Here is a 24,225-nt window from a genome sequence, read left to right as displayed (position 1 = left end):
TAATGGCCACAAATAATGGCCATAGATAATAGCCATAAATAATAGCCATAAATAATAGTTACAAAATGGTTATAACGCGAAAAGGAAAAGAATCGCAATACGCAAATTGTTATAACAGATATTATATAGCACCGTCCCAACGATTGCGAGTATGCTTTTTGGCCATTATCGTATAATAGGACACAGAACGCTGTAAAGCGCTGTAGAGCGCTATAGAGCGCTGTAGAATAACGTTTACATAATATCGACGGGTCCGTTGATTTATTGGGAGCCGAGGATAAGCGGACTTTTTCGCCTATATTTGGGGTAGACTTACGCCCCTTGGCCGGAAGCGTAATCGAATTTATTGTGTGATATAAACTGCATTGAAATAGGTATTTAAGCACTGCGACTCTGCATGGTACAATCTTATTTCTATTCGACTATTTCTTGTCACCGATATATTCCAACTTATACATCCAACTCACTTGAAGACAGTGGGTCACGGTTTGGGATGAATGACACCGACTCCGCTGTTGTACCTAAGACACGTCACCGTGAATGGGGGCCCCTAGGTTATTTCCTTATTGATATCCTTAACACGAATACCCGCTTATATCAGCCACTTGTGGCGTAAATATCATGATTTTAATGCCATCGGTGTTGGTAGTTCCATGCAGTAGACTGAACACCCCGCATGCTCCATCTTTATACCCTTCTTGACTCTATCCGTCACATCACAATGAATCAGGACTCACGCCTACACAGTCGACGACTCCACTACGACCGCCCCTTCCAAAGATATGAACGTGACGGCCCGCTTCAATGGGAATGGTTCAGATCCAGATTGCGAGATGCACCTATCAAAGTGCCGCAGCTGGACCCCATTCCTCGGGGATTTCGGCTCATCGACGTAGAGGAAAAGAAGGTTGTTCGAGCCTCTGGGTTAGGGCCAATCGAGTATGCGTGTTTGAGCTACGTCTGGGGGAACAACGAGGAATTCCAGTCTACGAAGGACACCATCGGCTCCTTTGGGGAGATCAACAGCCTCGGTCGCGACAGTGTCCCGGCAACAATCAAAGATGCCATCACTATCTGCAACAACCATCTCGGTATCCGATACCTCTGGGTTGACAGGCTCTGTATTGTGCAGGACGATGTTGGACCAGATGGCGAAAAGCAGGAACAAATTGAAGCTATGGGCCGCATCTACAATCATGCTGCCGTCACTCTCGTAGCAGCGGAGGGTGACGCATCTGCCGGGTTTCCTGGTGTTACCCGACCATTCGTGCCAAGTCGGAGACACCGATCTTGGAATATCATCCGGCCTTCGAGATGGGCACAGCGCGGATGGACATACCAAGAAGCTATGCTCTCTCGTCGCATGTTTATATTTGCGACGGAAGGCATCTACTTTGAACGAGAACAGTTAGGGCCCTTACAGCCGTTTACCGCATGGCGTCCTCGTGATGATTACCAGCCGCTTTATCACTATAAGACCCGCTATTCAAGCATTGTCAAGGCATATACGAAGCGAACACTGGGAAATGAGGCCGACATCATAAATGCGTTCCATGGTATTTGTTGCCACATGTTTGACAAACATCATCGCTTTGGAATACCTACGAATGGATTCCATGACGCATTGCTTTGGTTCCCGTCAACGGAAGGCAGCGCAAGAGAACGAAGGCCTCCCCAAGGCTGCAACGTCTTCCCAAGCTGGTCCTGGTCTTCCGTTCGAGGGGCGGTCACGGTTCATGATGAGCAAACGCCTCTTTATCACGTCGCAGCATGGGCCTTTGCTGACAAGATCGATGCCGCTGGGAACATCTCGATGACATTCGCAAAACCTCGACACTTTTTGTCCGTTGCAAAGAAAATGCTATCCCAAAGTTCATTCATCAAGTATACAATGAAACTGGCGGCTCTGGCGTCTAGATATGGCTGCACGCCTGCAACACCGATGGGGGTCGACGATCCTCATCTGAATAACGAGGACCAGTTCGTTGAAATGTGGCCATCTAGCACAGATCTTTGGCGAGCAAGCCATGGAGTTGATCAAAATGAACGACCCGCATTGGCCGAACAGATTCCACCGGAGAAGAAACAGCTTGCTGCTGCATCCGGTGGGCATTTGTTGGGTTTCTCGCAGACCCTGCGTTTAAGCATCGCGCCCACAAGTGGGGGTCTGGATGGGGGACCATCACACTGCGCTGTGTACATTGACAACAAGCTTGTCGGGGTCCTCTCATTTGATGACAAGACATACCTGGCAAAATTGCGGGAACGGAGCGACAAAATCCAATGCATTGCCCTGTCGACCATGGATAATACTTGGTTGGGTGTAAAAGGGCAACATTGGCACACATTTGGCCAGGGGATCATCGAGGCATTGGACAAGGCAGCCAAGGCAATAGGCCGTTACCGGTATGTCTTCATGTGTTTCATGGCAATTGAGTCACACAATAAAGGGCTTTCACGCCGAGTCGGTATTGGGTTTATCCCTTTGGACGACTGGGTTCAATTGAAACCAACCAAAACATTTTTCGTACTCGCATAGCGCTACATTGAATTCAATAAACATGGTCTGAATAATTTACCAAAAAGTTGTTAATATTCTCGGGGTTGGGGCGTTGAGGTAATTAGACTCGTTCAACTTCGATAATGCCACCAATGGTGTGTGGCTTGTGCCATACCTTGGTGACCTTTAATCCCTCGACGTCGCCGATGAGCGTTTGCCATTCCTGTTCAGTCCTTTCAGCAGACGAAAAGCTCATCATCATTGTGATGTCTGCCATGGTGGTCTGCACAGAGGGCTCCCGGGCGCTGACGATATCCTCGTGAATCAACATCTTGGAGTAACCTGGTTCCATCGCTTCGGCAGTCATCCTCAGGATCTCGGTCGCCTTGTCGTTTGGCCAGTCGTGGAGGATCCGGTGAAGGTAGTATGCTCGAGCGCCTTTGATAGGCTGCGGTGTAAAGAAGTCGTATGGGTGTATGGAGATTGTAGGGTCGACTGTCAAGCCATCTAGCACCTTTGGTAGGTCTTGGAGTGCAAGACTACCTATTGGGATGTTGGGATGTCTCTGGTGGAACTTTTCAAGGTCATGGCCTTTGCTGCCGCCGACATCCACGACGAGCGGACGGTCGGGATCTGCGCCCTTGATAATGTTGTCGGTGTCGTACACTTCAGTCCACTGTGAAATGTTGCCTCGCCCATGATAATCCATAGCGTTTGCAAAATCCAGGCTTCGTTGCGGAGAAGATGCTATAAACTCAAAATAATTGGAGCCTTTGCCATGCACGCGTTGGAAATTACTATCTCGCAAGTCGGTGGGGTTCTTGAATCCGGTTTCTGCCAAGAACAAAGGCATTGATACCGCTAGTGGAAGTTGCACTTCGTGATAGAATGACCCATATATCGATGCAAGCGCGAGGTCCTTTCCTAGACTCAATGCGTAAGGTGTGGAGGCATATGTATTCTCCTCTACCTCAATGATGAAATGCTGCGCGGCAACGTGCCTCAAGAGACGACCTATCAATGATTAGTACCTTTATAGTATCTGAGCTTATTCGTTATTTATAGATAAAGATTACCCAGGAGAACAGCATCAGCGCCAGTTAGCTTGGCAAACTCGTTCGTCGTTAGTGGCTTGCTGCCGTGCGCCGCCCACTTTGTGAACAGGCCGACATCTATCAAGGTTCTGACGGCAGCGACGGTAGTCATTTCAATCCAGCCGTGGGCGCATGCAATATCCCACGGCGTTTGGATTCTCCGTAGTGCGGCAAGAAGGGCGTTGGCAAGTTGAAGACGCTCCGGTTCAGACTTGAACGAATCGGCACCAATGCTTTCAAGCCGCGAGATAGCCTCGTCAGTAGACATCATATTGGCGAACGATGAACCAGAGTTACAGGATTCAGGTTATTGAGCAAACTCGGATATTGCAGTAGTGTATTTGCGATGCAATTCAAAAAAAAAAAAGAAGCGGGCGATCAAGTGTGCTTGATAATGCCGACCCGGAGCGGTACATATCAAGGAACCGGGAGCCAGGAGGCTGAAGGAAAGAGGTCCGAGATTCACCTATTCCATGGGCCCAATGCAAAATGTAGGATGACGTATACATGATCCCGCTTCTCCATTCCAGTGGTACAACCAAGAAATATTGAGGTGCACAGCATCCCCGCCTCACTGGTTGTGCAACCGTGAAAATGCGACCCATTCGGCTACAACGTAAGGCTTGTACAAGCACTGCAAGTATGTCGCACGGACATAATCTGCAGTCTCTACCCTACGCCCATCACTTGATCAGGTATTCAGCCTTGTTCCTCCACTTGCAGGGCGGCGGCTCTTTTGGGCCTATTATACCGTGCATGCCTTGACTAAGCGCCTACCCGGAACCAAGAAATCTTCTGCGACTCGAACTTTTCTATATGATACAGGCAAGTTACCGTATCCAGGACAGTCACCTTCTAGAAACTTTTGGTTATTTCGACTGTTCTGGATTTTGGCACCTACTGCGTTGTAGCCGATTTATGATTGCCAACATCTCTACCTGTCGGTGGCTCCTCGCCGTGATTGATTTGAGCTTGACTCGAAGCGGTGCTGCCATGAGACCATATGTACCTATGTTTGTCCAATCTTTAAGACTTGACCCTGTTACTGGTCCTACAATGGTCGGATATCGTAGAGGTTAAGTGATTCGGGGAGCTGGAACAAAGGATAACATACTCTAATGCCTAGATATGCAAGTCAGCATCGCGGCGTGTTCAATCGCAGACTACAAAAAGTGGCACGGTAACTTCTGTGGTATCGGATTAGATCAGGGAACCACCCGAGTCAGTTCATCCAGGGGGGCGCCGTATCAAGTTAGGAGGGACCTTTCGGCCTGCCGCTAGCATACATGGATGCACTGCATTAGTGCACTTCGTACAATGGATTTTTACTGTGTTCAGACCCCCACATGACCTGTACATGCGCTGAAGCACCATGTTGCGACTTTCTGCGGCACCGAGTTGTGAGCCTATTGTATGTATTCAAGTAGGTACATGGTCTTTATCCTGTTGCTGACGGATTCGCACTTTTTCAAGAACAACGGCAGAGGGGGCTTTGATGCTTCCTTAGAGTGTCCTACAACAAGAGCCCTTATTAGTGTCGGCTCTTGATGAACCTGTACGATATGCTTGGTTGATTAAATACAGGCGACCAGGTACAACGTGCCTATATATAGAAAATACATAAGCCTGACATGGTGCCGATTACCTACCATGTCAGATTCGTACTCAAATCCACCAATTGCCCAAAAGAGCCTCCTACAGACTGCTCATCAACGACAACCATCATCAACCAAAGGGCGCTGTAATGTTCAAGGTAGACACAATCACGGGACCCGCCGTAATAGCGGTACGAGCCTTGTTCGCCAGCACTTTCATCACTTGCAGCATACGGATCTTTGGTTATCCAGCCATGTTGCACCCCTGTCAAAATACATACCGCTTGCTACTACTACTGACGAGCATGGTATTTTCCTGCTACACTCGTACCTAGAACGTGGTAAGCTGCATGGAAATTCATTGACAGTGGCTTTGGAGAATCGATATGAGGCTTACTCCATGACGATTTGCGCACGCGATTGGCAGTACAAGTTCTCAGCACGGGGATGGGCGACGCCTAACCCGAGACAAGGCGGAAAGGTCTGTACGACCTGGGGGCCAAAAAAGGGACCTAGATGAAGAGAATTTCAATGGAGGAATGGAAGGAAGACAGAAGAAAAAAAGAGTGAGCAAGGGTGGGTTGCGCTGACCTTGGCGACTTTTTAGATGCAGGTCAGACGTAGGTCCTCGACCGGCACGGCCGCATAGATCCATGTCAACGATCCTTCCCCACCAAGAATCTCTCCACGATCCAACATTTGTCGCAACAAGTCATCTTCAACACTTTTTGGTCTGATATCATGGCTTCCAACAGTCATCAGACAGCTGGCAACGATGTTGGAAATCATACCTCTGTCCACACGCCGAGTGGGAGACTTGAAACGACATGTTGCGATCCTTTGCAAAATGCCACGTCCGATGGAGGGAATGAAGGAGGCATATTTCCTGGAAATCATCATCACGATGCCATAAAAGCAGATCCATCCCTTCCGGCACATCCGCACATCCAATCTGACTTTAAGTTTCCACATCACCAAAACAGTTCACATCAAGCTAATCAACCTCGCCAAATTCCCGTTCGCGTGGAGGGAGGAGATGTTTCCAAGAAAGGATTCCAGATTCATCGGGAAGAGATTAGATCCCTATATTTGGACCAGAACCTCACCCTGCACGAGGTTATGGAACATATGAGACGCAAGGGTTTCCGAGCTACGTAGGGAAACCTCTTGCCGGGGATTTGACCTGACATGTTGACCTTTGGTAGGCTGAGAATGTACAAGAAGCAGCTCAAGACTTGGAACTACCACAAAAACGTCCGCAGACAAGATATTGACGCCATGATACATGCCCAAAACTGTCGCGAAGGGGCGGTCGGAAAGGGGACAACTTTCTACGTCAGTGGAAAAGAGGTAAGCCGCAGATATAACCACATGTCAGTTCCTAGACCTAACTTGATGGATTACTAGTTTAATCTCAACAGACGACTAGGAAGCAGCCAAGTGCCGGTCACTGGGCTCGCTACGATCGGCTCTGGCGATGTTCACGGCATGCTCCCAGCCTGGATCACTTTTCGCACACCGTCCCCAGAACCCTACCCACCCCGTTTACCTGACGACCTAAAGTTGAAAGAGATTGTACTTCATTGGTTCGATGAGCCAGAAGGTAAAACAATCGTGTCGTTGAACTACCCAATCATCCGAACCTATCACCAGGGGCTTCGATACTTTTCAGATCAGGAATGGGAAAAGGGTGGCTTCTGGCTTCGGCTGGCATTCCAAAGTCTCCCAGAACTGATTTCTGCCCCATCCCCAATAATTATTTTTAAGCTGGCGTGCTTGAGCGTGTCCTACCCAGACCCTGGTGTTTATATTCACTTTTGGAAGTTTGTTGCTTCATACATGACAATCGCACTACCCGAGGAACACTACCTGCGGCGCCTTTCAGCTGCAGCGATGCAATGTCTTGACAGCATGGATGTCGCAAACCACATACAATTACTGTCCGACACAATGTCGACTGTCCTCAGCGACAATCCTCAGCTCATATTTCCAGCTTCCCTGGAGCATGCGTGGAATGCCCCTTACCCAGGGTGCCCAGGTAAGGTGATAATCCGATGTCCTGAAAAGTGCAGCTTGGAGGCACTTGTTCAGGCCAGCATTAGAGACTCGGCGTCTTTACTAGGTATTATCAGACACCGCATTTCGATTTTGGAGGGATGGGGTAGGAGTGGGGGCTGGTACTCCGATGTTATTTACCGGGCTGCGCTCGCATTACTACGGCTCATGGAGAACATGGATTACACGAGCGGGTTGTTACGGAGAAGCCAGCATTGCTTGATCATTGTTGCTTTACACCACAAGGCTCGGTTCGACGCCAATCCAAGCACAAACAATCCACGGATGCGACTAGCCATCTCGTTTCTCGAACGTGCTATCCTTCTCGAGCCTGAATATGATAATGGCAGCTTTGATCTCCAAGATCAAATACAACTCCTAAAGGCATGGTATCAAGCGATCGACGATTCTGGAGGTGTTCAAAGGTGTAGGGACATGCAGGAGCGCTACGAAAAGAAGTTATTGGAACAAATGGCAGAGGGGAGAACGTCTTTGTAAGATCAAAAGGCAACCCAGGTGTGCCTACTAGAAGGGCATAATGCCCGAGAAAGACGCCGATGCTCGTTCGGACTTCTCCCTGGAGTTTTGACGGAGGATGAGTTGTTGCCGGCGCGCTATAATTTGTCTCCTTCAATATACACCGTTATGCTCCAGATGGAGATTTTATCAGACAGTCTGAAAGAAATTGATCGAGTACAATGGCCATTGCCTTTGATTGGGATGGCTGTTGGACTAGTTGCCATGTTTAAAACACCAGAAACTTTTTCGGCATTCTTTTCCTCGGACACGCTCATCGCCAAGCTGTCGTTTGCTTGGTCGCGGCAATTTGAGCAATCGGGTCAGGACGATCGGCACGCTAAAGCCCCTGAGGGACGCGACAATAGCTTCGGCGATGCGGGAGCATACTCGGACTTAGCAGGGATATGTTCCAGATCGCGACCGTGTTTCCTTGGTTTCCCCAGCTTTTAAAATTACAGTGCCGATACAAGCTTATATCCAACGGCGATACTAAAAGCACCGGCTCATGACATAATCTCCAAAAACACCGCGCGTTGCCTGTGCAAGTCGGATCAACTCCACGCTTCACATGGCGGCGCGATCGGGATGCCCTGGTTATGATGGAGATCAATCGACAAGGATGAGCATTCGGATTCTACTATAAAGATCCAATCGACTGCGCTGGCCACTGTATTCCTCCACCTGCAGCTTGTCCTAGTCGTCAGCGCACATTGAGCAGCTTTCATCATGTCGCCCAGCTGGATTCTTGCCACCGCGGCTCTGCCGGCCATTGTTCGTGCCGCCACTTTGGATTCCATTTGCAATGTCGACTATGCCGTCGCTTCGCTTCCCGAGGATGACTTTTACCCTGGCATCACCATTGACAAGGCATCAGTCAGCACTGCGGCAACCACTGGCTACACGGCTGAGAGCGAGTGGTTTCCCACGACGACTATCGATTACTGCAACGTCACCTTTGCCTACAGCCACGATGACATTCCAGGGGATGTGGTTCACGTGAGTTACTGGCTTCCTGCGCCAGACAACTTCAAGAACCGTTACATCTCGACCGGCGGCGGCGGTTTAGCCATCAACTCGGGAACTTCATACATCCCCTCTGGTGTCATTGTTGGTGGCGTCTCCGGCATAACCGACGGCGGCTTTGGCTCCTTCAATACTCAATATGACGCCGCATTCTTCCTTGCCAATGGCTCGGTCAATTGGGAAGCGGTTGACATGTTTGGTTTCAAGGCCCATCACGAGCTCGCGACTCTCGGCAAGGAGTTTACCAAGAATCTATTCAACGTCACCTCTTGCACCAAGCTCTTCTCCTACTGGCAAGGCTGCTCCGAAGGCGGCCGCGAGGGATGGAGCCAGGCTCAACGCTACCCCGAGCAGTTTGACGGCTATGCCATTGGCGCCCCGGCTTTCCGCTACGGCGAGCAGCAGGTCAACCACTTGACCAGCAACGTCATTGAACAGACCATGGACTACTACCCGCCCACCTGTGAGCTCGACAAGATCACCAACCTGACTATTGCCTTTTGCGACCCTCTCGACGGGCTGACCGATGGCGTCGTTTCTCGATCCGATCTGTGCAAGCTCGCTTTCAACGTCAGCAGCACGATTGGCGAGTCCTATAGCTGCGAGGCATCTGCCGGAACCCCATACTCGGCTGCCACTCCTGCTCAATCCGGAGTCGTCACTGCCGAGGGCGCTGCTGTTGCCCAGGCAATTCTGGATGGTCTCTACGACTCGGATGGCAACTTTGTGTACTTTAGCTACCAGCCTGGTTCCACCTTTACTGATGCTGCCACTGCGTACAACGAGACTACCGACTCCTGGGGTCTTTCCATTAGCGGTCTCGGCGGTGAGTGGGTTGCAAGATTCCTCGAGTTTGAGAACACCACCACGCTTGACTCGCTCGATGGCTTCTCTTATGATACCCTCCGAGACTTGATGATTCAGGGTACCGAGCTTTACAACACGTCTCAGCAGACCACGTACCCCAACTTGACGAGCCTGAACACTGCCGGAGTCAAGATTCTGCACATTCACGGAGAGCAAGACTTTTCCATTCCCACCGCCTCGTCGGTGCGCTACTATGACTCTGTCCGCGAGTACATTTACCCGCAGCTCGGCTACAACGAAAGTGTCGAGGCCCTCGACAACTTTTACCGCCTCTTCCTCGTCCCTGGCGGATCCCACTGCACATCCTTTTCGTACGAAGCCAACGGCGGATGGCCTCAGACAACGCTGCAGACCGTCATCAACTGGGTGGAGAATGGCACGGCTCCGGGGACCTTGGACAATGCTGGCGGGACTATTGATAGTATTTGCAAGTGGCCACTCCGACCTCTGTGGGATGCTGATGGAACCATGACTTGCGTCTACGATCAAGCGTCCTTGGATACCTGGACCTATGATATCGACGCGTTTCCCTTTTATCTCTACTAGACTACTTGTAGATTAGTCTTGCCCTGAATGAATGTCTCGTTAATAGACTTGGCTGATTTGTATATCAATTCTTCACGTGACATGATTGAATTACCTTCATCATTCGTGTTTACATGTGGCGCTCATCTATTTGTTCTATAGTTACTACGGTCTTTTCAGTCTTGCGTGTACAAGTCCAGCGCGGTGCTTTATTCAGGGAACCCCACCCACTAGAGTACGTCGTCATGAGTCGCCTAAAACCGAACCCTCGGCGTTATACTGTGGATCCAACGCCCCCCAGTCTCCAAGACACGGACGATTTGCATGAGCGGCGGCATCGGCATTTTTTGACTGCTTTGCGTACCTGCTTTGTACGTGCCGCGAAGCGGTCGTAATATACGTAATGTTTGATGATATAGTATTTCAACGACTAATTGTGAATTTCGTGACGCGTCCTCATCTCGCCCGAAGAGTTGTCCGGACTCCGATCAACTTTTAGCATGGGTCTTCACCATTACGCCTTGTGGTTTATATAGTCCCTGTAGCTATTATAGCCACTGACCCGTTCAATTCTTGGCAGCAGTACCATTCCCGAAACTTGTGATTCAACCTCGAATACATATTTCGAATAATCAAGAATGCGTTCCAGATCCATCATTGCGGGAGTTTCTACCGCCGCCAATCTTGCTGTCGCGGCACAAAGTACTGTGCGGAACCTATACCAAGGCAACGGCAGCACAACATGGCTAGAGAACTTGAGGTTGAGGTCGAATGGCAATGTCCTGACGACCGTCATTGGCCCTCCCGCGAATCTGCTCTCCTTTGATCCCATCCAGGAGGACCCGGAACCTGTTCTGCTCGCCACGTTTCCCTCCATCCTTGGCCTGAGTGGCATCACCGAGGTCAGCCACGACGTCTTTTACATTACGGGCGCAAACACCACTGGCGAAAACATTAGTGACCCTCCAAAGAACGCGACCAAGGTTTGGAAGGTTGATTTTAACAATGTCAATGGCTCTATCCCGACCATTGAGCTCATTGCTGAGCCCGTCCTTCCCCTCGTGACCGACTTTAACGGTTTGACTACTTTCAACGAGTCCATCATCTTGGCCTCGGCCACCTTTGAGGATACCGTCGTTGCCATGGATATCAACACTGGCGACTACTGGACGGCGTTTGCGGATGCCCAAATGTCGAGCATCAACGGCATCAAGGTCGGACAAGACGGCTACCTCTACTGGACCGCATCCAGCGGCCTGGTGCGCGCACCATTGTACGACAATCTCACTCTCGGAACTTCTGAAGCACTCTACTCTGGCTCCTACGACGATTTCGCTGTTTCCTACGATGGATTCGCATTGGCGCAGAATGGCACCAGGTATGCCTATGTGTCTTCAAACACTGATGCGATTCAGCAGCTCGTCTTTGACGACCAGACGGGCAATGTGAGCTCGGCGTCGTATGTCGCAGAGACCACGAATACCACAACCTGGGGCAAGGCCACTGGTTGCGATTTCGGTCGCACTGCTTGGCAAAAGAACAAGGTCTATTGTGTCACGGGCGGTAGCTTGACCACGGGGTCAACTTTGGGCGGTCAACTTTTTGAGATTACTCTATACTAGGAATCACCCGAGTGTGTCATTGTATGTTGATTAGATTGACAGTAGCAATTATTTCGTAGAGCAGATAGTTATTAGACATGAATGAGTTGACAATACACTACCAAACCTATACAAAGGTGTACTCGGTCCACATTTCGTAGGCCGTTGTTTTGAGCCTCACCATGACTGCTACACCTAGACTGAATCCATCAGCTCTCCCCTGAAACTTGGCTTTATAGTTTAGTCATCCAAGCGAGTGGTGTCCCTTTTCAGTAAGGCAATGCCTGGCCTAACATGGGCCGGCATGACTGGCGCTAGCACTCACCAAGCCAACCTCTCCGCATGAACATGGCGGCCGCCCTGCTTTTCCCTCGGAATTCCGAGAACCATGTCCGAGAATTTGATTTTTGCCTGTGCAACGCAGGGACACGCAAGCTGCGTTCTTTTCATGTTGCAATATACGACATTACGATCTGCGAATGAAAGGGACTCAGAGTCCCCAGAAATTCCCTTCACCTGCCTAATACACACCGGTCTTTCGTGGACCACTCCGGTTTCCCAGCTTTCTCCACCGTTTCAATTGCCTCCCTTTCTACTTTTTCCATTCTTATATTAACGAGAAAACCACGGCATCCAACGACATTCGTTTGCGAAAGCGAAAGCGAGGTGATCAAGAATGTGATTCAATGCACAGTTCCAAGTCTTACGTATACCACCGAGGTGAAAATTTCTTAAGTACTTAGATATTCCAAGCTAAAATACAACTTGCCATGTTCCACTTTCCAAGGCCGACAATGGCGTTTTTGCTCAATCTCATCTAGTCTCGCCTCAATCATAATCATCTCTGAGACGGTGAAGGAGTGTGACAATGAAGCTAGTTGCCCAGACTCTCGTGATCGCGGCAGTCGCATCAGCGGCCGAGAACCCCATCGTGGCCCTCCACAACGGCCCGGTCCGGGGCACGACCTCGGACTATGTCGCCGGCGTCAACGTGTTCAAGGGTATCCGTTTCGCGGACCCGGCAACGGGCGAGTACCGCTGGGCGCATCCGCCGCACCCAACCTCGTGGAACGAGACGTACGATGCCTTTGAGTTTGGCAATGAGTGCGCCCAGATGGGCCGGGACGGAACTGTGACCGGCTCCGAAGATTGCCTCTTTCTCAATATCTGGACACCAGAGGATTTCACCAACACGTCAAGTTACCCCGTCTACCTCTGGAGCTACGGAGGGCGTTTCTCGGGTGGTTCGGGTTCGGACCCTGCCTATGACGGATCTGCACTCGCCGCCAAGGGCGCCGTGGTGGTAACGTACAACTACAGATTAGGCGTGCTAGGTGGTCTTGCGCATCCCGAGCTCACTGCCGAGGCTGAAGGCAACTCGACAGGAAATTGGTTCCTACAGGACCAGATTGCCTGCTTGCACTGGACAAATGAGAATATTCAGCTATTTGGAGGAAATCCAGGGCAGATTACGCTGGGAGGACAGTCTGCCGGCTCTGGCATTTCTCTCGCCATGGTCTACTCTCCTCTAGCTAGTGGCCTCTTCCAAGGCGCCATTGCCGAAAGCGGCGCCAGGGCGCCTCACGATCCTCTGACTGGATCTCTGGCTACAAGCCACCGCAACAAGACCGAGGCCGAGGCCCAAGGCGTCGCGTACCTCGAGTCGCTAAACGTGACTTCCATTGAGGAAGCCCGTCAACTTCCCCTCGAGACCCTGTTGGCCGCTAGCCCCCAGTCGGACACCATCTTTGTCGGGACCCCCTTTGAGAATAACTCGGCGTACATGGAGCCTCCAGTGTTCCGTCCCGTAATCGACGGCTTCGTGCTCGTGGACACGTACGCAGGAACGCTGGCGAGCCATTCCCAAAACGACGTGCCCATTCTCACCGGCAACAACCGCGACGAGAGCGGCGCCTCTCCCGACCCGCGCACGCTGGCCTTGAGCGATTACAATGCCAGCAACAATGCCATTTTTGCACCTATTGGTCTGTCGGACAGCTACTTCCAGCTCTTCCCGGCAGCAACGGATGCCGAAGCCGGCGCTCAGACCAACAACTTTTATCGCAATCAGAGTTTGGTCTCGGGGTGGACCTGGGCGTCGGCCTGGGCGGCGGGCGGCGGCAACAGCAGTGTTTATACCTACTTTTGGACGCACGCCCCGCCGGGACAGAGCTCGGGTGCCTTTCATGGAAGCGAGATCAACTATGCATTTGGCAACATCCCTTATGCTCCCACACTTCAAGGACAAAGCCTGAACTGGACCGCGCAAGATTATGCAATCCAGGAACAGATTTCTCAGTATTGGTACAACTTTATCGCTACTGGTAATCCCAATGGTGGAAACCTGACGGCCTGGGAGCCTAGTACCTCCGAGTCCAAGTCCACAATGGTTCTAGGAGACAGTTATGGCACTATTCCTATTGCCTCTGATGATGTCATAGAGTTTATTACGGATTTCTTTGACCAGGAGATTGCATGGTAGACTGAGGCATGTATTAGCCAAAAGCGGGATTCCCCTCTCCTGTCTGAGCAATGGAAGGGCATGGGAATAAAACGTACAGGAAGCGGCATGGTAAAAGAATTCTGCCTGGAGGCTCTGTATAAAGATCGAATCTACTACTCCCACCTGAGCCAATGTATAAAGGGGAAACTGAACACGAGATGATCGAGGAAGATTTGAAAAATGATTGAGTTGATCTCTTGTATACAAAAGAGAGGCGCTGAAAAGCGAACTATATGCCCATGCAGGTGATCTGCGGTGGGTACTGACTATGTCAATACGACAACTATCAACACTGTTGACGGTGGCCGATCTAAAATAAAAATAAGGAATCTAGCTTCTTTATCTAATGAATACAAGTGGGAGATGGATAGTTGATACAAATGAAACGCTTTCTAAAAATAACAAATGCCTGTCCAAAGTTTAAGCCAATTTCCGCGAGACGTACTTTGGCATTTTATGTAACCAAGGGAAAATACCGACAAAGGATTCCTCGGCAGACACGTAATCGAGCACCAAGGCTGTACTAGCCACCTTCCGCGTGAGGTAATTGAGCAACAGCCTCTGAACAAAGTGAAAAGGGAGAATGAATCGAGAGATGAAATAGTGAATACGGTCGGACCAGGCGTGGAAGCGTGTGATGTGGGCCGATCTACTTTCATCACCTGTGACAAAAGCGATGCGCTCAGTCTGATAATCCTTGAATATCTTGGTCAAGGCGTCCGCATCCAAGGGAGCATCTGATTGTGCCGCCTGCAAACGATTGCAGAGGACGACAATGTCCTGAACACCATTGTTGAAGCCAAGCCCGGCATTGGGGGTAAACTTGTGGCAAGCATCTCCCGCTAATACGATGCGGCCCCAGCTCCAGTGCTTCAGTACGCCCTCTTCGAGATTGGCCATGCCTGCCGTCATGCGATTCGGCAGTGCATCCTTGACCTTGAGCGTGTCGGTGATGGGATAGTCGGCAAAGGTGGCTGCAAAGTCTTCGGCCTCCTTTTCCGAGTATGAGCGTCGCTCCCGCGTCGGCTCTGGCAATTTCTCGTACAGGAAGATCCAGCTCCGGTCGTGGCCAGAGATGTACATGGTCGACTTGTCGGTATTGTGCGTGTTGAAGCCATCGCCCGGTACTGATCCATCTGGCCGCGGAAAGCTGCACCACACGCACTTGTAGGATGTGAGAAAGGGTGTCTCGGCATCCCATTCGCGGAGGGGGTCCTCTTCCAAGGCGAGCTTTCGCATGGCGCGACGGGTCCGGCTGTGCACGCCGTCGGCGCCAATGACAATGGAGCCTTCATGGACGGAACCGTCGCTGCAGTGGACCCGGACGCCGTCCGACTTGGTCTCGATATCCATCACTCTCTTGCCTGCCAACACTTTCTCTTTGGCGGTTGCCGAAAGACCATTGTAGATGGCTTCAATCAATTGACTGCGGTGAAAGGCAAATGGACCAATCCCCAAACTATGTACAGCTGGTTAGCACGCTGCATACGGGCGTAAAATTTGCGACTCGAAACTCACTTTGTCTTGACCATGTTGAATCCGTAGTGATCTTCAAAGGTATTCCCCTCCAGGTCATACCCCTTGATGTGGTGCATCTCAGCACCAATGGCCTTGAGGCTAGGCAAGAGCCCCAGCTGTTGCATGACCCTCAAGCTCGCAGGGTTGAGAACCAAACTGGCCCCCGAATCCAAAAACATGTCCTCTCTTCCTTCCAAGACGACAAAGTCGATGCCGGCGTGCGACAATGCGTGGGCTGCAGTGAGCCCCACTGGGCCGCCGCCGACTATAATGACTTTGAAATCGGTATTGGCCATGGCGGCTAAATGATTGGCTTGCTAAAGTTGGTAAGCAAAGTGCTGTGGCGTCTTTAGAGTGAGACCAAAATGCTCCCGAATAAGGATTCTTCACGATGCAACAGAACGGCACAGCGTGTTTTTGTGCCTGGAGAGGGAAGTGGTCGTTTTTTCGAACGATATCGCTATCGCCAGGGGGTTCCACTACAACTACCGGCAATTAATGTGCCATTTTCATTTCGGGATCCAGCCTTGACCCGAAACCCCGTTTCCGTACCTGTTTAGTGCTCTTAGCGCTTCGAATTAATTGCCGCGGGGTGGACGGAGCAGGCCTGGCAGGGTGGTAGCCACTGCGCTTGTATAGTAGGGTACTAGATTGAATCTTAAAAGTACTAGTATCAAGGACCCCTTTTGTTAAAACAAGAGACCCTCTGCCGACGACACAATTGATATCCTGAATTCAAAAGCTCTCGTTCCTACTTGTTATTTCAAGACCAAGACGAAATCCAAAAGACTAAATGTGCTTGAATAGATACACGGGCGGCATTTTCACAAGAACCACCTTTATCCGAGGCCCGAGGGGTTTGGTTCAGTCAGAGGTCTACGATACGACAGGGAAGGCAATATTTTGCACCGGCCCAAACCAGGTAGGCGGCTTGGCCCCCGGCATTCGATGTCTCTAGACACACTCAACCAAGAGCATCGACTTGGTAAAGGGGCTAGAAATGAGGCCTAATCTGGATAACCTTGCCATATATCTTGCAACGCGATAACCAATTCCTGGGAAATCTTGGCGCAGGAACACTCGCGATTCCCTTGGCCAGCGACGAATAGACCGGGTTTCGCTCGTCGGCATTCACGACAACGGACGACCCTGAAAGTCTAGGTGGGATTTGCCGCTCCCGGTCCGGGCCAGGGCTCCGCAATATAACCCCACTGTACGCCACGGAAACCTCGTTTCAATCGCTAAATAGAACCAAATATAACGCGTCGCATCTCTCGCGAGTGCTCAACGCCAAAACCCTCAAAAGTGGTGCTTCAAAAATCGAACGGCACAACTGTAATCATCACCACGCTGCCATGCCACTGTGGTGCACCTTACTGGCAGTGATACGGACAGCTTGGAGCCAGAGTTGCGCCGATGCCGTCGAGCTTTTTCTTGTTTGTAGGTCATGTTACTTCTGCCATGAACCTTTACTGCCAAGAGATCGTTGGTCTGCTCTGTACCATTTGCATGTGTCACTTTACAGTTTACATTTCAGGACGATGTGGCCAGGATGTCATGAACCAGTCTAGAAACGACTCAGTTACCCCCGCAGCATCTAAGGCCTATAAACGGCAAGTTCAAACAGTCTTTTAATGCGCGTAAACTGAGCGAGGCAGGACTGCAAGTTTTCACTGAGGTCTCCGCAAATCTAATCCAAGTGTTCATATGTCCCGCAATTGGTTTTGATTCGTTTGAAAAAGATCATAGCCATGGTCTGATGGTAAACTGTTCATCATCGGAATTGAATGGGTCAAGGCTTCTTGAGAAGCCGCCATATACCGGACTTGAGTAGCCACTGCCCATCAATCGGCTTTGAGAATCGGAGTATAGAGGCTTGCGCTCCGCTAGGGTTGCCCTATTGTGTGCGCTGTGCCAACGGTTCGATCTGCTTAATGGCATCTTGTGCAACATCGCAACCCTGGGCGATGGCAAGGCAAATCATCCCATCCCCAAAGCTTTGCCGTTTCTCTTGCAGTCTGCCCGATAGTCAAAGAAATGCAATGTAAAACGCGTCAGAACTTTATATGCAGGTTCCAGTAGCAACGCATTTATTTGAGAATGTATAGATTGATCTCGCAGTGTCTAAAACACATTTAGAAAAAAAATGCATAATACATGTAGCAATTCATGATAACCGTCCCTTCATATTTTCCGGACATTGATCCACCATAGTGCATCGCACAGGTTTGCATTATCATCGCCAATCCAACAGCAGCCGACAACGCATCTAATGCGAGCCGTAACAGATTTACATCTAGTGAATTCTCTTTCATACTATACAAACTTGGCTAGACGCATACATCAAACAGATCAACTATCAAATTCTCTGAAACCCTTTGAGACCATCCGCTATCTCTTTCTTCATCCAGTCGCTATAGCCTTTGAGACCTCCAAAGTAAAAGTTGGTGGTCGCCTTGCGTCCTGCTACATTGACTCCATTGATCCAACTGGGGACTTCCTTGAGAAGTGAGCCGGCCATGAGGTCTTCACAGTGCTTTACCCATGCCTTTTCGGCGTCGGGCAATGCTTCCATAATGGTGCGGCGCTGGTCAGACGAGGCACCATTTGCGGTTTTTCCGTTTGCCTCGGCAGTTGGAGAGGCAGTGTCCTTCTCGGCATGCTCGATGCAAGACATGATGAAATCGACTTCGAGCTCAATCACTGGGGGAAAGTTGGCAAACGTGCCTTGAGGACCGGCCACGATGAACATGTTGGGAAATCCAGGACACGCGATACTGCCATAGGCCGTCGGGCCGTTCTCCCAGTGTTTCTGAATCGTGTATCCATCATGTCCAACGATGCGCAAGCGCAGGTGCTGGCCTTCGACAGCGTCAAACCCAGTGGCGCATATCAGGACATCGAGCTCGTGTACCCGGTCATCAGAAGTCTTGATTCCGGTCGGAACAATTTCCGTAATGGGAGTTTCCCGCAGGTCGACAATATCGACATGGTCATGGTTAAAGATGTCATAATACCCAGCGTCGCATAGAGGCCGACGGGCGTATAATTCGTACGGCTTGAGGGCGGCGGCTTTGCGAGGGTCCGTTACAATCTCGTCAATCTTGGAACGGATGAATTTGCAGGCCTCCTCATTAGCCTCTCGATCCCACAGCAAATCCCCAAAGGCGCTCAGCAGGAAGCGGAAACCGTTACCCTGATTCCACATTTCCTGGAAGGCCTTTTGGCGTTCTTCGGGCGTGGATTCCATGGTTTTCCGGGTTGACTCGGGGACGCCAAACCCCATGGCAGAGTTCCATAGTTCGTCGTAGATCTTCTCGTAGTTGGCATTGATCGTGTCCCGATAGCCCTCTGGGACTTGCTTTTGTCCGCTGGGAACCGAGTATTGAGGATGCCTCTGGAATGACTTGAGCTCCTTGACGATTGGGGCAATCGCCGTCATGACTTGAACTCCCGTAGACCCGTTGCCAATGATGCCCACCCTTTTGCCCTCCAAATTGATGTTGGTATCCCATCGCGATGTGTGCACGAGTTCACCGGCAAATGACGAAAGTCCTGTAATTTTGGGCCAATTTGCCTTGGCCAAGATTCCCAAACAGGTGATCAAGTATCGTGCAGAAATGACTTGTCCAGTGGATAGAGTCACTTGCCACCTCTTGGCCGTGTCGTCCCAGACGGCAGCTGTCATTTCCGTGTTGAATTGCATGTATTGTCTCAATCCATGTTTGTCCGTGATGTGTTGTAGATATTTCAAGATTTCCGGTTGGTAAACATAGTGGTGCGACCAAGGATAGGTTTGGAGATCTTCCTTGTCCCATGAAAAGCGGTACAGATAGGTTTCGGTGTCGCTCATGGCTCCGGGATATCTGTTCCAGTACCAAGTGCCGCCAACATCGCCTGCGATTTCAATACACTTGACAGAGAGTCCCATGCGCGAGAGCCTGTGTGTGGCGTAGATGCCTGACATTCCAGCGCCGACTACCAGACTGTCAATGTTAATTGTCTCCATGGTTGCAATTCAACAAGTGCGAAGATGGCGAGTAAGAATAATTCAAAATCAAGTAGAGAGCTGCGGTGCTGCAGAAATTATATACCCTTTCTGAGAATCTATGTATAGGTAGCTTTATATGAGAGTAGCCAACTTCAACGGTCGATCTGCTGTCTTTAATAGAAGAATATGTCAATGTGGCGAGTATGGACCTGGCAGCTATTAGCGAGCTGCGGGGCAAGACTCTGCGTGCAGGAAATATTGGACCCCGCCCGGCATATCAGAACAGTGCAGCGTGCAGGTGATTTCTTGGCTTCTCGGCTTTGTGCAAAAAGAAGCACAATGAATAGGAATAGAGTCAGATCATTTCACCTAAAGGTGGAGATCTCCAGATATCACGCCATAGTGCCAAAGCCAGTACCGCTCTGTATGAAGAACGTCCTTGGCCTACTAGAAAAGAACGTTTTAACAAGCCTGTTCCCAAAATTGATCAGGAATCATTTACCCGTGCCTTATCAATTCCAATTTGCCATCATTGGTGCAAAGTTTCTACTGCATCAAAGCGTGGTGTATATCACACCATCAGCAGAGATGATTGGGGGTCGGCGGGTCACATTATACTGTCCTCCACCTAGAGAAGCCCAATCTGGCGTCAGCAATGTCAATCACCAGGGTTCGCACACCCACAATGCCACGTAGGGCTAGCTACATCTACCGCTGCCAAGTTTTGACAGACAACTTGAAGCGATCTGAGCTGGCAGCACCTTGACAGCAGCTTGATCAAGGCAAGCCTCGCTCCATGTTTGTGTATCACTTTCACGGCATCACCAGCTGACCAGCCTTAGGAATCAATTCAGCAAATTTACTTGATGAGTACGACTTACAACTCTAGGCAAATCAGCACTAAACATTTGTTGGATTTGTGAGCAAATAACCGTAAGCCGGATTTGATTTAATTGGATCCAAGGGTATAGTCCCATTGCTTGTTTACCGGATAATGCTAAGTCAATCATTATAATTCGCCGTCAGGCTGCTGCATTCCAAAGCGATGTATTTCGTAAAAAGTCACAGGTATTGATAAAAGTTCTGTAGTTGCATCAACATCTCCGACAATTCCAAATGCGTTCCAACGGTATTATACCGGCAACTCGGAAATTGTGTTATAGCTACCTAAATAAAGAACATTGACGCCAAATTCATTGATCTGGGCATGTGGCAAATGCTTACATGGGTCGCCTGATCCAGTTTGTCACTGTTGCAAGTGATGAGGGGATGGGAACTGTGATGCCATATCAAAATAAGGCTGCAGAATACGATAAATTTTCATAACCAATTGTTGGCATACAGCCGTGCATTGCACTTGTTGCATGTCCGTGCCACTATTCTTGACTGTAGGTCCTCCTGCATTGCATTCCAGATCCTGGTCAACTTTGAAGTTACATGCATCCCTGAATTGGAGCTCTTTGCAAGGGCGGGGCTTAATGCGCAGGTCTACGAGCAGGTTTTGAGAAGAGATCATCATCATCGAATTTGTATCGTTCTTCTTCATCCTATAGAGTATTGAGCTGTTAGTAATACTTGATATAGGAACGCGGCCTCGACTTGAACGTACCCAGTATTTGTTGAATCCAACGCCCTCACATACTTCCGAGTAGGACAAAATCATTGGAGGAGCACCGATAGTCATGCTCTGCTTGAGTGCTTCGAGAGCCTCACGGACGCTCTTCAGGTGGGCAGCTACAAGAGTCCACGGGTAGGCAACTGCGCAGAAGCCGAGCTCGGCAAGATCCTTTGCTGATAGATTCTCCGTTTGTCCGCCTTCAATGACTGCGACGATGAGTTAATATCTCCTATATCCAGCTCAAATGATGACAGTACTGACTGTTGGCAAAGACGGGCATGTCAAGCTCCTTGACACATCTGGCCATGGCAGCTCGATCCGGTAGAGCCTCAACAAAGACGGCGTCAACTCCAATGCGCTTGAATTCGAGGCCCCTCGTAATGGCTTCCTCCCAGCCAAGGATAAGAGCATCTGTGCGTGCCAGAATAAAGATATCCTGACCCTCATCTCTAGCGTCGCAGGCCGCCTGGATCCGAGCATACGCCTCACCTCTCGACACGACTGATTTTCCCTTTGTGTGTCCGCAGCCTAGACGAAGATTAGTAGTTGTGATAATCTAGTCTTAAAACCATGTGACTTGCGTTTCGGCCAGGTCTGGTCCTCGATCATGATACCGGCAGCACCAGCTTTGGCGAAGCTCTGTACTGTTCTCTTGACATTGAGCGGACTTCCGTAGCCGGTATCGCCATCGACCATGATGGGAATCGTGGTCTGCCGAGCGGCCTCTTGGATCTTGTCGCACATTTCGGCCATGGCAATATACCCGGTATCAGGCAGACCGTAGGAACTGGCCACAGCATAACCGGCCAAGAATATCGCGGGGAACCCGGCTTCCTCGACCAGCCGCGAAGTCAGACCATCGTACGTGCAGCAGTGAGCAAGAATCTTTTCTGGGCTCTTTGATGCTTCAATCATCATGGTGCGCAGACGCGAGGCTTGAATAGAGGGGGTCCTGCCACGGACATTTGACAAGGCAACGTTGACATTTTCCAGCTCTCCGGCTTTTCCGGGCTTTTGAACCTGATTCTTTCCAAAGTGAAAGGGGTAGGGAACACTATTTACGATACTCTTGGACATTGTCACTATTTGTTGGAGATGTAGCCGTCAAGGTGAGCGAAGAGAAGACGGGTGAGGGATTTGGAGCTTAATAAACATGAAGTTGAGAATTGCAATGAACACAATGCGGAGGTGGAATACCATCCTTCTTATACACCGGAGCCATTTGACCTGTCATTATCTGCGAAAAGTCAAAGTACTTGCTTTCCTAGACTGCGTTTCGGCGAAATCGGATATCACCGGATAGTACTGGTCCCTTGAGGGAGATCTGCAGTAGACTTGCCACGGGTGCTCCCGCGACGATCCGGGGCCGACTGGTTAGATCGCTAATTGGTGAATAGGTCTCACAGCGATTCGAGGAAAAGTATGATACTATTGCTTAAGGGATTGGGTATTTATGGCGACTGTCTCTGGTCGGTATCAGACACATTGAGAGCTTGTCCGAACCTTTACCAAAGATTTACGAACAAACAGTGATTCGTACCATAATAACACTGTACAAGCACCTTGATTGTGCTCGTGTTGCAATACACTCCAATGACAATAAACTTCTACACTACAATCAAAAGCCAGGAATTAGTCTCTGTGATAGATAAGACCCATTGATCATCTATTATTACAGTTTTTACATACTTATATCCGTAGAAGGGTGCCAGAGGCTTACATCCTAAAGTCTCACTATTACGTGTTCTGTTCAAAGCTAATGGAACCTTTATTTTGTAGCACAATAAGCACTTGTTGTCAACACCGTTCACACTTTTGTGTCCCATCTTACTAGCATCATGCCAACACCAAATGACGGATCATTTGCACCTCTGACGCGGATTTTGTTTCGTAGATTCGGTAATTCTACGCCTGCTCCATTTCCATCGGCGTGAATGGTACTAATTGCGTCGGCAGTCTCTCCATTTCACGTGTACAGCACGACTCGATCTCTATTCTTACCATGAGATAAGCTTCAGCTACACTCGTTGGTAAAGAATGTCCGTGCGACATCACTTTGAATTTGATTGACGCACGGCTAGGTTCAACTCTCTTCGTAGTCCTCCATATAGACGTCAAGATCGATTAATGTACATTTTACTCGCAGTTATATCGACTCGAGACGATATAATGCACCAGCTCAGTGGCCCGGTCATATAGACAGAGGATCCGTTCATAATGGACAATAGGAGACTCGCGCAAGATAATCAATTTATTCCATGCTCGAACCAAAGCGGCCTCCACACAGCAGGCCCAGCCCTATCCAATCGACACGTGAATCCCTGAATGATTTTTGATTCAGCCAAAAGAAAAATACCTACTTAAATGCAGAGACGCAGCACTTTTGGTCTTGGGGTTACACTTGAACAGGGCTTGCTCAGAGCTGTCACCCGGAGACCAACTTTTACTGCATCTACAGTCTGATCCAAGTCAGCATGGCAACGAATATCCGACCTTACAAGATTGCAGTCTCTCCAGCTGATGTGCAGAGACTCAAGTAAAAACTTTCCGATTCACGACTGCCAGATGGAGAAGAAGACGATTGGAGCCGGGGACCGCCCGTCCAAATAATTCGACGCATAGCCAGACATTGGGAGGAAAAGTTTGACTGGCCAATGTTCGAGTCCCGACTCAACGAGCTTCCCAACTACGAGGCTACGATAGTTTTGGACGGTTCCAAGCCTTTTCAAGTTCACTTTGTTCATCAGAAAAGCCCGGATGCAATATTGCCTCAGTAAATAAGTAAGGTCGTTCACCTTATCATGGAGCGCCGGTGC

The 24,225-nt window shown here is 49.8% G+C and overlaps 10 protein-coding genes across 10 annotated transcripts; 6 read left to right on the top strand and 4 right to left on the bottom strand.

Moving 5' to 3' along the window:
• Nucleotides 1-721: 721 nt before the first annotated feature.
• PFICI_11139 (uncharacterized protein) lies at nucleotides 722-2,539 on the top strand (the record flags this gene model as incomplete). Its single annotated transcript, XM_007839720.1, has 1 exon — nucleotides 722-2,539. The coding sequence occupies one exon, from the start codon at nucleotides 722-724 to the stop codon at nucleotides 2,537-2,539; it is 1,818 nt and encodes a 605-aa protein (XP_007837911.1).
• Nucleotides 2,540-2,621: 82 nt separating this feature from the next.
• On the bottom strand, nucleotides 2,622-3,865 carry PFICI_11138 (uncharacterized protein; the record flags this gene model as incomplete). The annotated part of the gene is made up of 2 exons (XM_007839719.1): nucleotides 2,622-3,514; nucleotides 3,577-3,865. The coding sequence occupies 2 exons, from the start codon at nucleotides 3,863-3,865 to the stop codon at nucleotides 2,622-2,624; spliced, it is 1,182 nt and encodes a 393-aa protein (XP_007837910.1).
• A 2,065-nt stretch (nucleotides 3,866-5,930) lies between these two features.
• PFICI_11137 (uncharacterized protein) lies at nucleotides 5,931-6,347 on the top strand (the record flags this gene model as incomplete). Its single annotated transcript, XM_007839718.1, has 1 exon — nucleotides 5,931-6,347. One exon carries the CDS (start codon nucleotides 5,931-5,933, stop codon nucleotides 6,345-6,347), a length of 417 nt encoding a protein of 138 aa, XP_007837909.1.
• Nucleotides 6,348-6,377: 30 nt separating this feature from the next.
• On the top strand, nucleotides 6,378-7,742 carry PFICI_11136 (uncharacterized protein; the record flags this gene model as incomplete). Its single annotated transcript, XM_007839717.1, has 2 exons — nucleotides 6,378-6,539; nucleotides 6,597-7,742. The coding sequence occupies 2 exons, from the start codon at nucleotides 6,378-6,380 to the stop codon at nucleotides 7,740-7,742; spliced, it is 1,308 nt and encodes a 435-aa protein (XP_007837908.1).
• Nucleotides 7,743-8,489: 747 nt separating this feature from the next.
• On the top strand, nucleotides 8,490-10,199 carry PFICI_11135 (uncharacterized protein; the record flags this gene model as incomplete). The annotated part of the gene is made up of 1 exon (XM_007839716.1): nucleotides 8,490-10,199. One exon carries the CDS (start codon nucleotides 8,490-8,492, stop codon nucleotides 10,197-10,199), a length of 1,710 nt encoding a protein of 569 aa, XP_007837907.1.
• Nucleotides 10,200-10,816: 617 nt separating this feature from the next.
• Nucleotides 10,817-11,800, top strand: PFICI_11134 (uncharacterized protein; the record flags this gene model as incomplete). Its single annotated transcript, XM_007839715.1, has 1 exon — nucleotides 10,817-11,800. The coding sequence occupies one exon, from the start codon at nucleotides 10,817-10,819 to the stop codon at nucleotides 11,798-11,800; it is 984 nt and encodes a 327-aa protein (XP_007837906.1).
• Nucleotides 11,801-12,647: 847 nt separating this feature from the next.
• Nucleotides 12,648-14,261, top strand: PFICI_11133 (uncharacterized protein; the record flags this gene model as incomplete). Its single annotated transcript, XM_007839714.1, has 1 exon — nucleotides 12,648-14,261. The coding sequence occupies one exon, from the start codon at nucleotides 12,648-12,650 to the stop codon at nucleotides 14,259-14,261; it is 1,614 nt and encodes a 537-aa protein (XP_007837905.1).
• A 441-nt stretch (nucleotides 14,262-14,702) lies between these two features.
• Nucleotides 14,703-16,096, bottom strand: PFICI_11132 (uncharacterized protein; the record flags this gene model as incomplete). Its single annotated transcript, XM_007839713.1, has 2 exons — nucleotides 14,703-15,741; nucleotides 15,801-16,096. 2 exons carry the CDS (start codon nucleotides 16,094-16,096, stop codon nucleotides 14,703-14,705), a joined length of 1,335 nt encoding a protein of 444 aa, XP_007837904.1.
• A 2,063-nt stretch (nucleotides 16,097-18,159) lies between these two features.
• On the bottom strand, nucleotides 18,160-19,809 carry PFICI_11131 (uncharacterized protein; the record flags this gene model as incomplete). The annotated part of the gene is made up of 1 exon (XM_007839712.1): nucleotides 18,160-19,809. The coding sequence occupies one exon, from the start codon at nucleotides 19,807-19,809 to the stop codon at nucleotides 18,160-18,162; it is 1,650 nt and encodes a 549-aa protein (XP_007837903.1).
• A 1,457-nt stretch (nucleotides 19,810-21,266) lies between these two features.
• On the bottom strand, nucleotides 21,267-22,486 carry PFICI_11130 (uncharacterized protein; the record flags this gene model as incomplete). Its single annotated transcript, XM_007839711.1, has 4 exons — nucleotides 21,267-21,338; nucleotides 21,401-21,615; nucleotides 21,671-21,937; nucleotides 21,979-22,486. The coding sequence occupies 4 exons, from the start codon at nucleotides 22,484-22,486 to the stop codon at nucleotides 21,267-21,269; spliced, it is 1,062 nt and encodes a 353-aa protein (XP_007837902.1).
• Nucleotides 22,487-24,225: the final 1,739 nt, after the last annotated feature.

This window comes from Pestalotiopsis fici, assembly GCF_000516985.1.
Source record: "Pestalotiopsis fici W106-1 unplaced genomic scaffold PFICI_Scf_8, whole genome shotgun sequence".
NCBI classification, from domain to species: domain Eukaryota; kingdom Fungi; phylum Ascomycota; class Sordariomycetes; order Amphisphaeriales; family Sporocadaceae; genus Pestalotiopsis; species Pestalotiopsis fici.
This window is presented reverse-complemented; position numbering and strand designations above follow the sequence as displayed.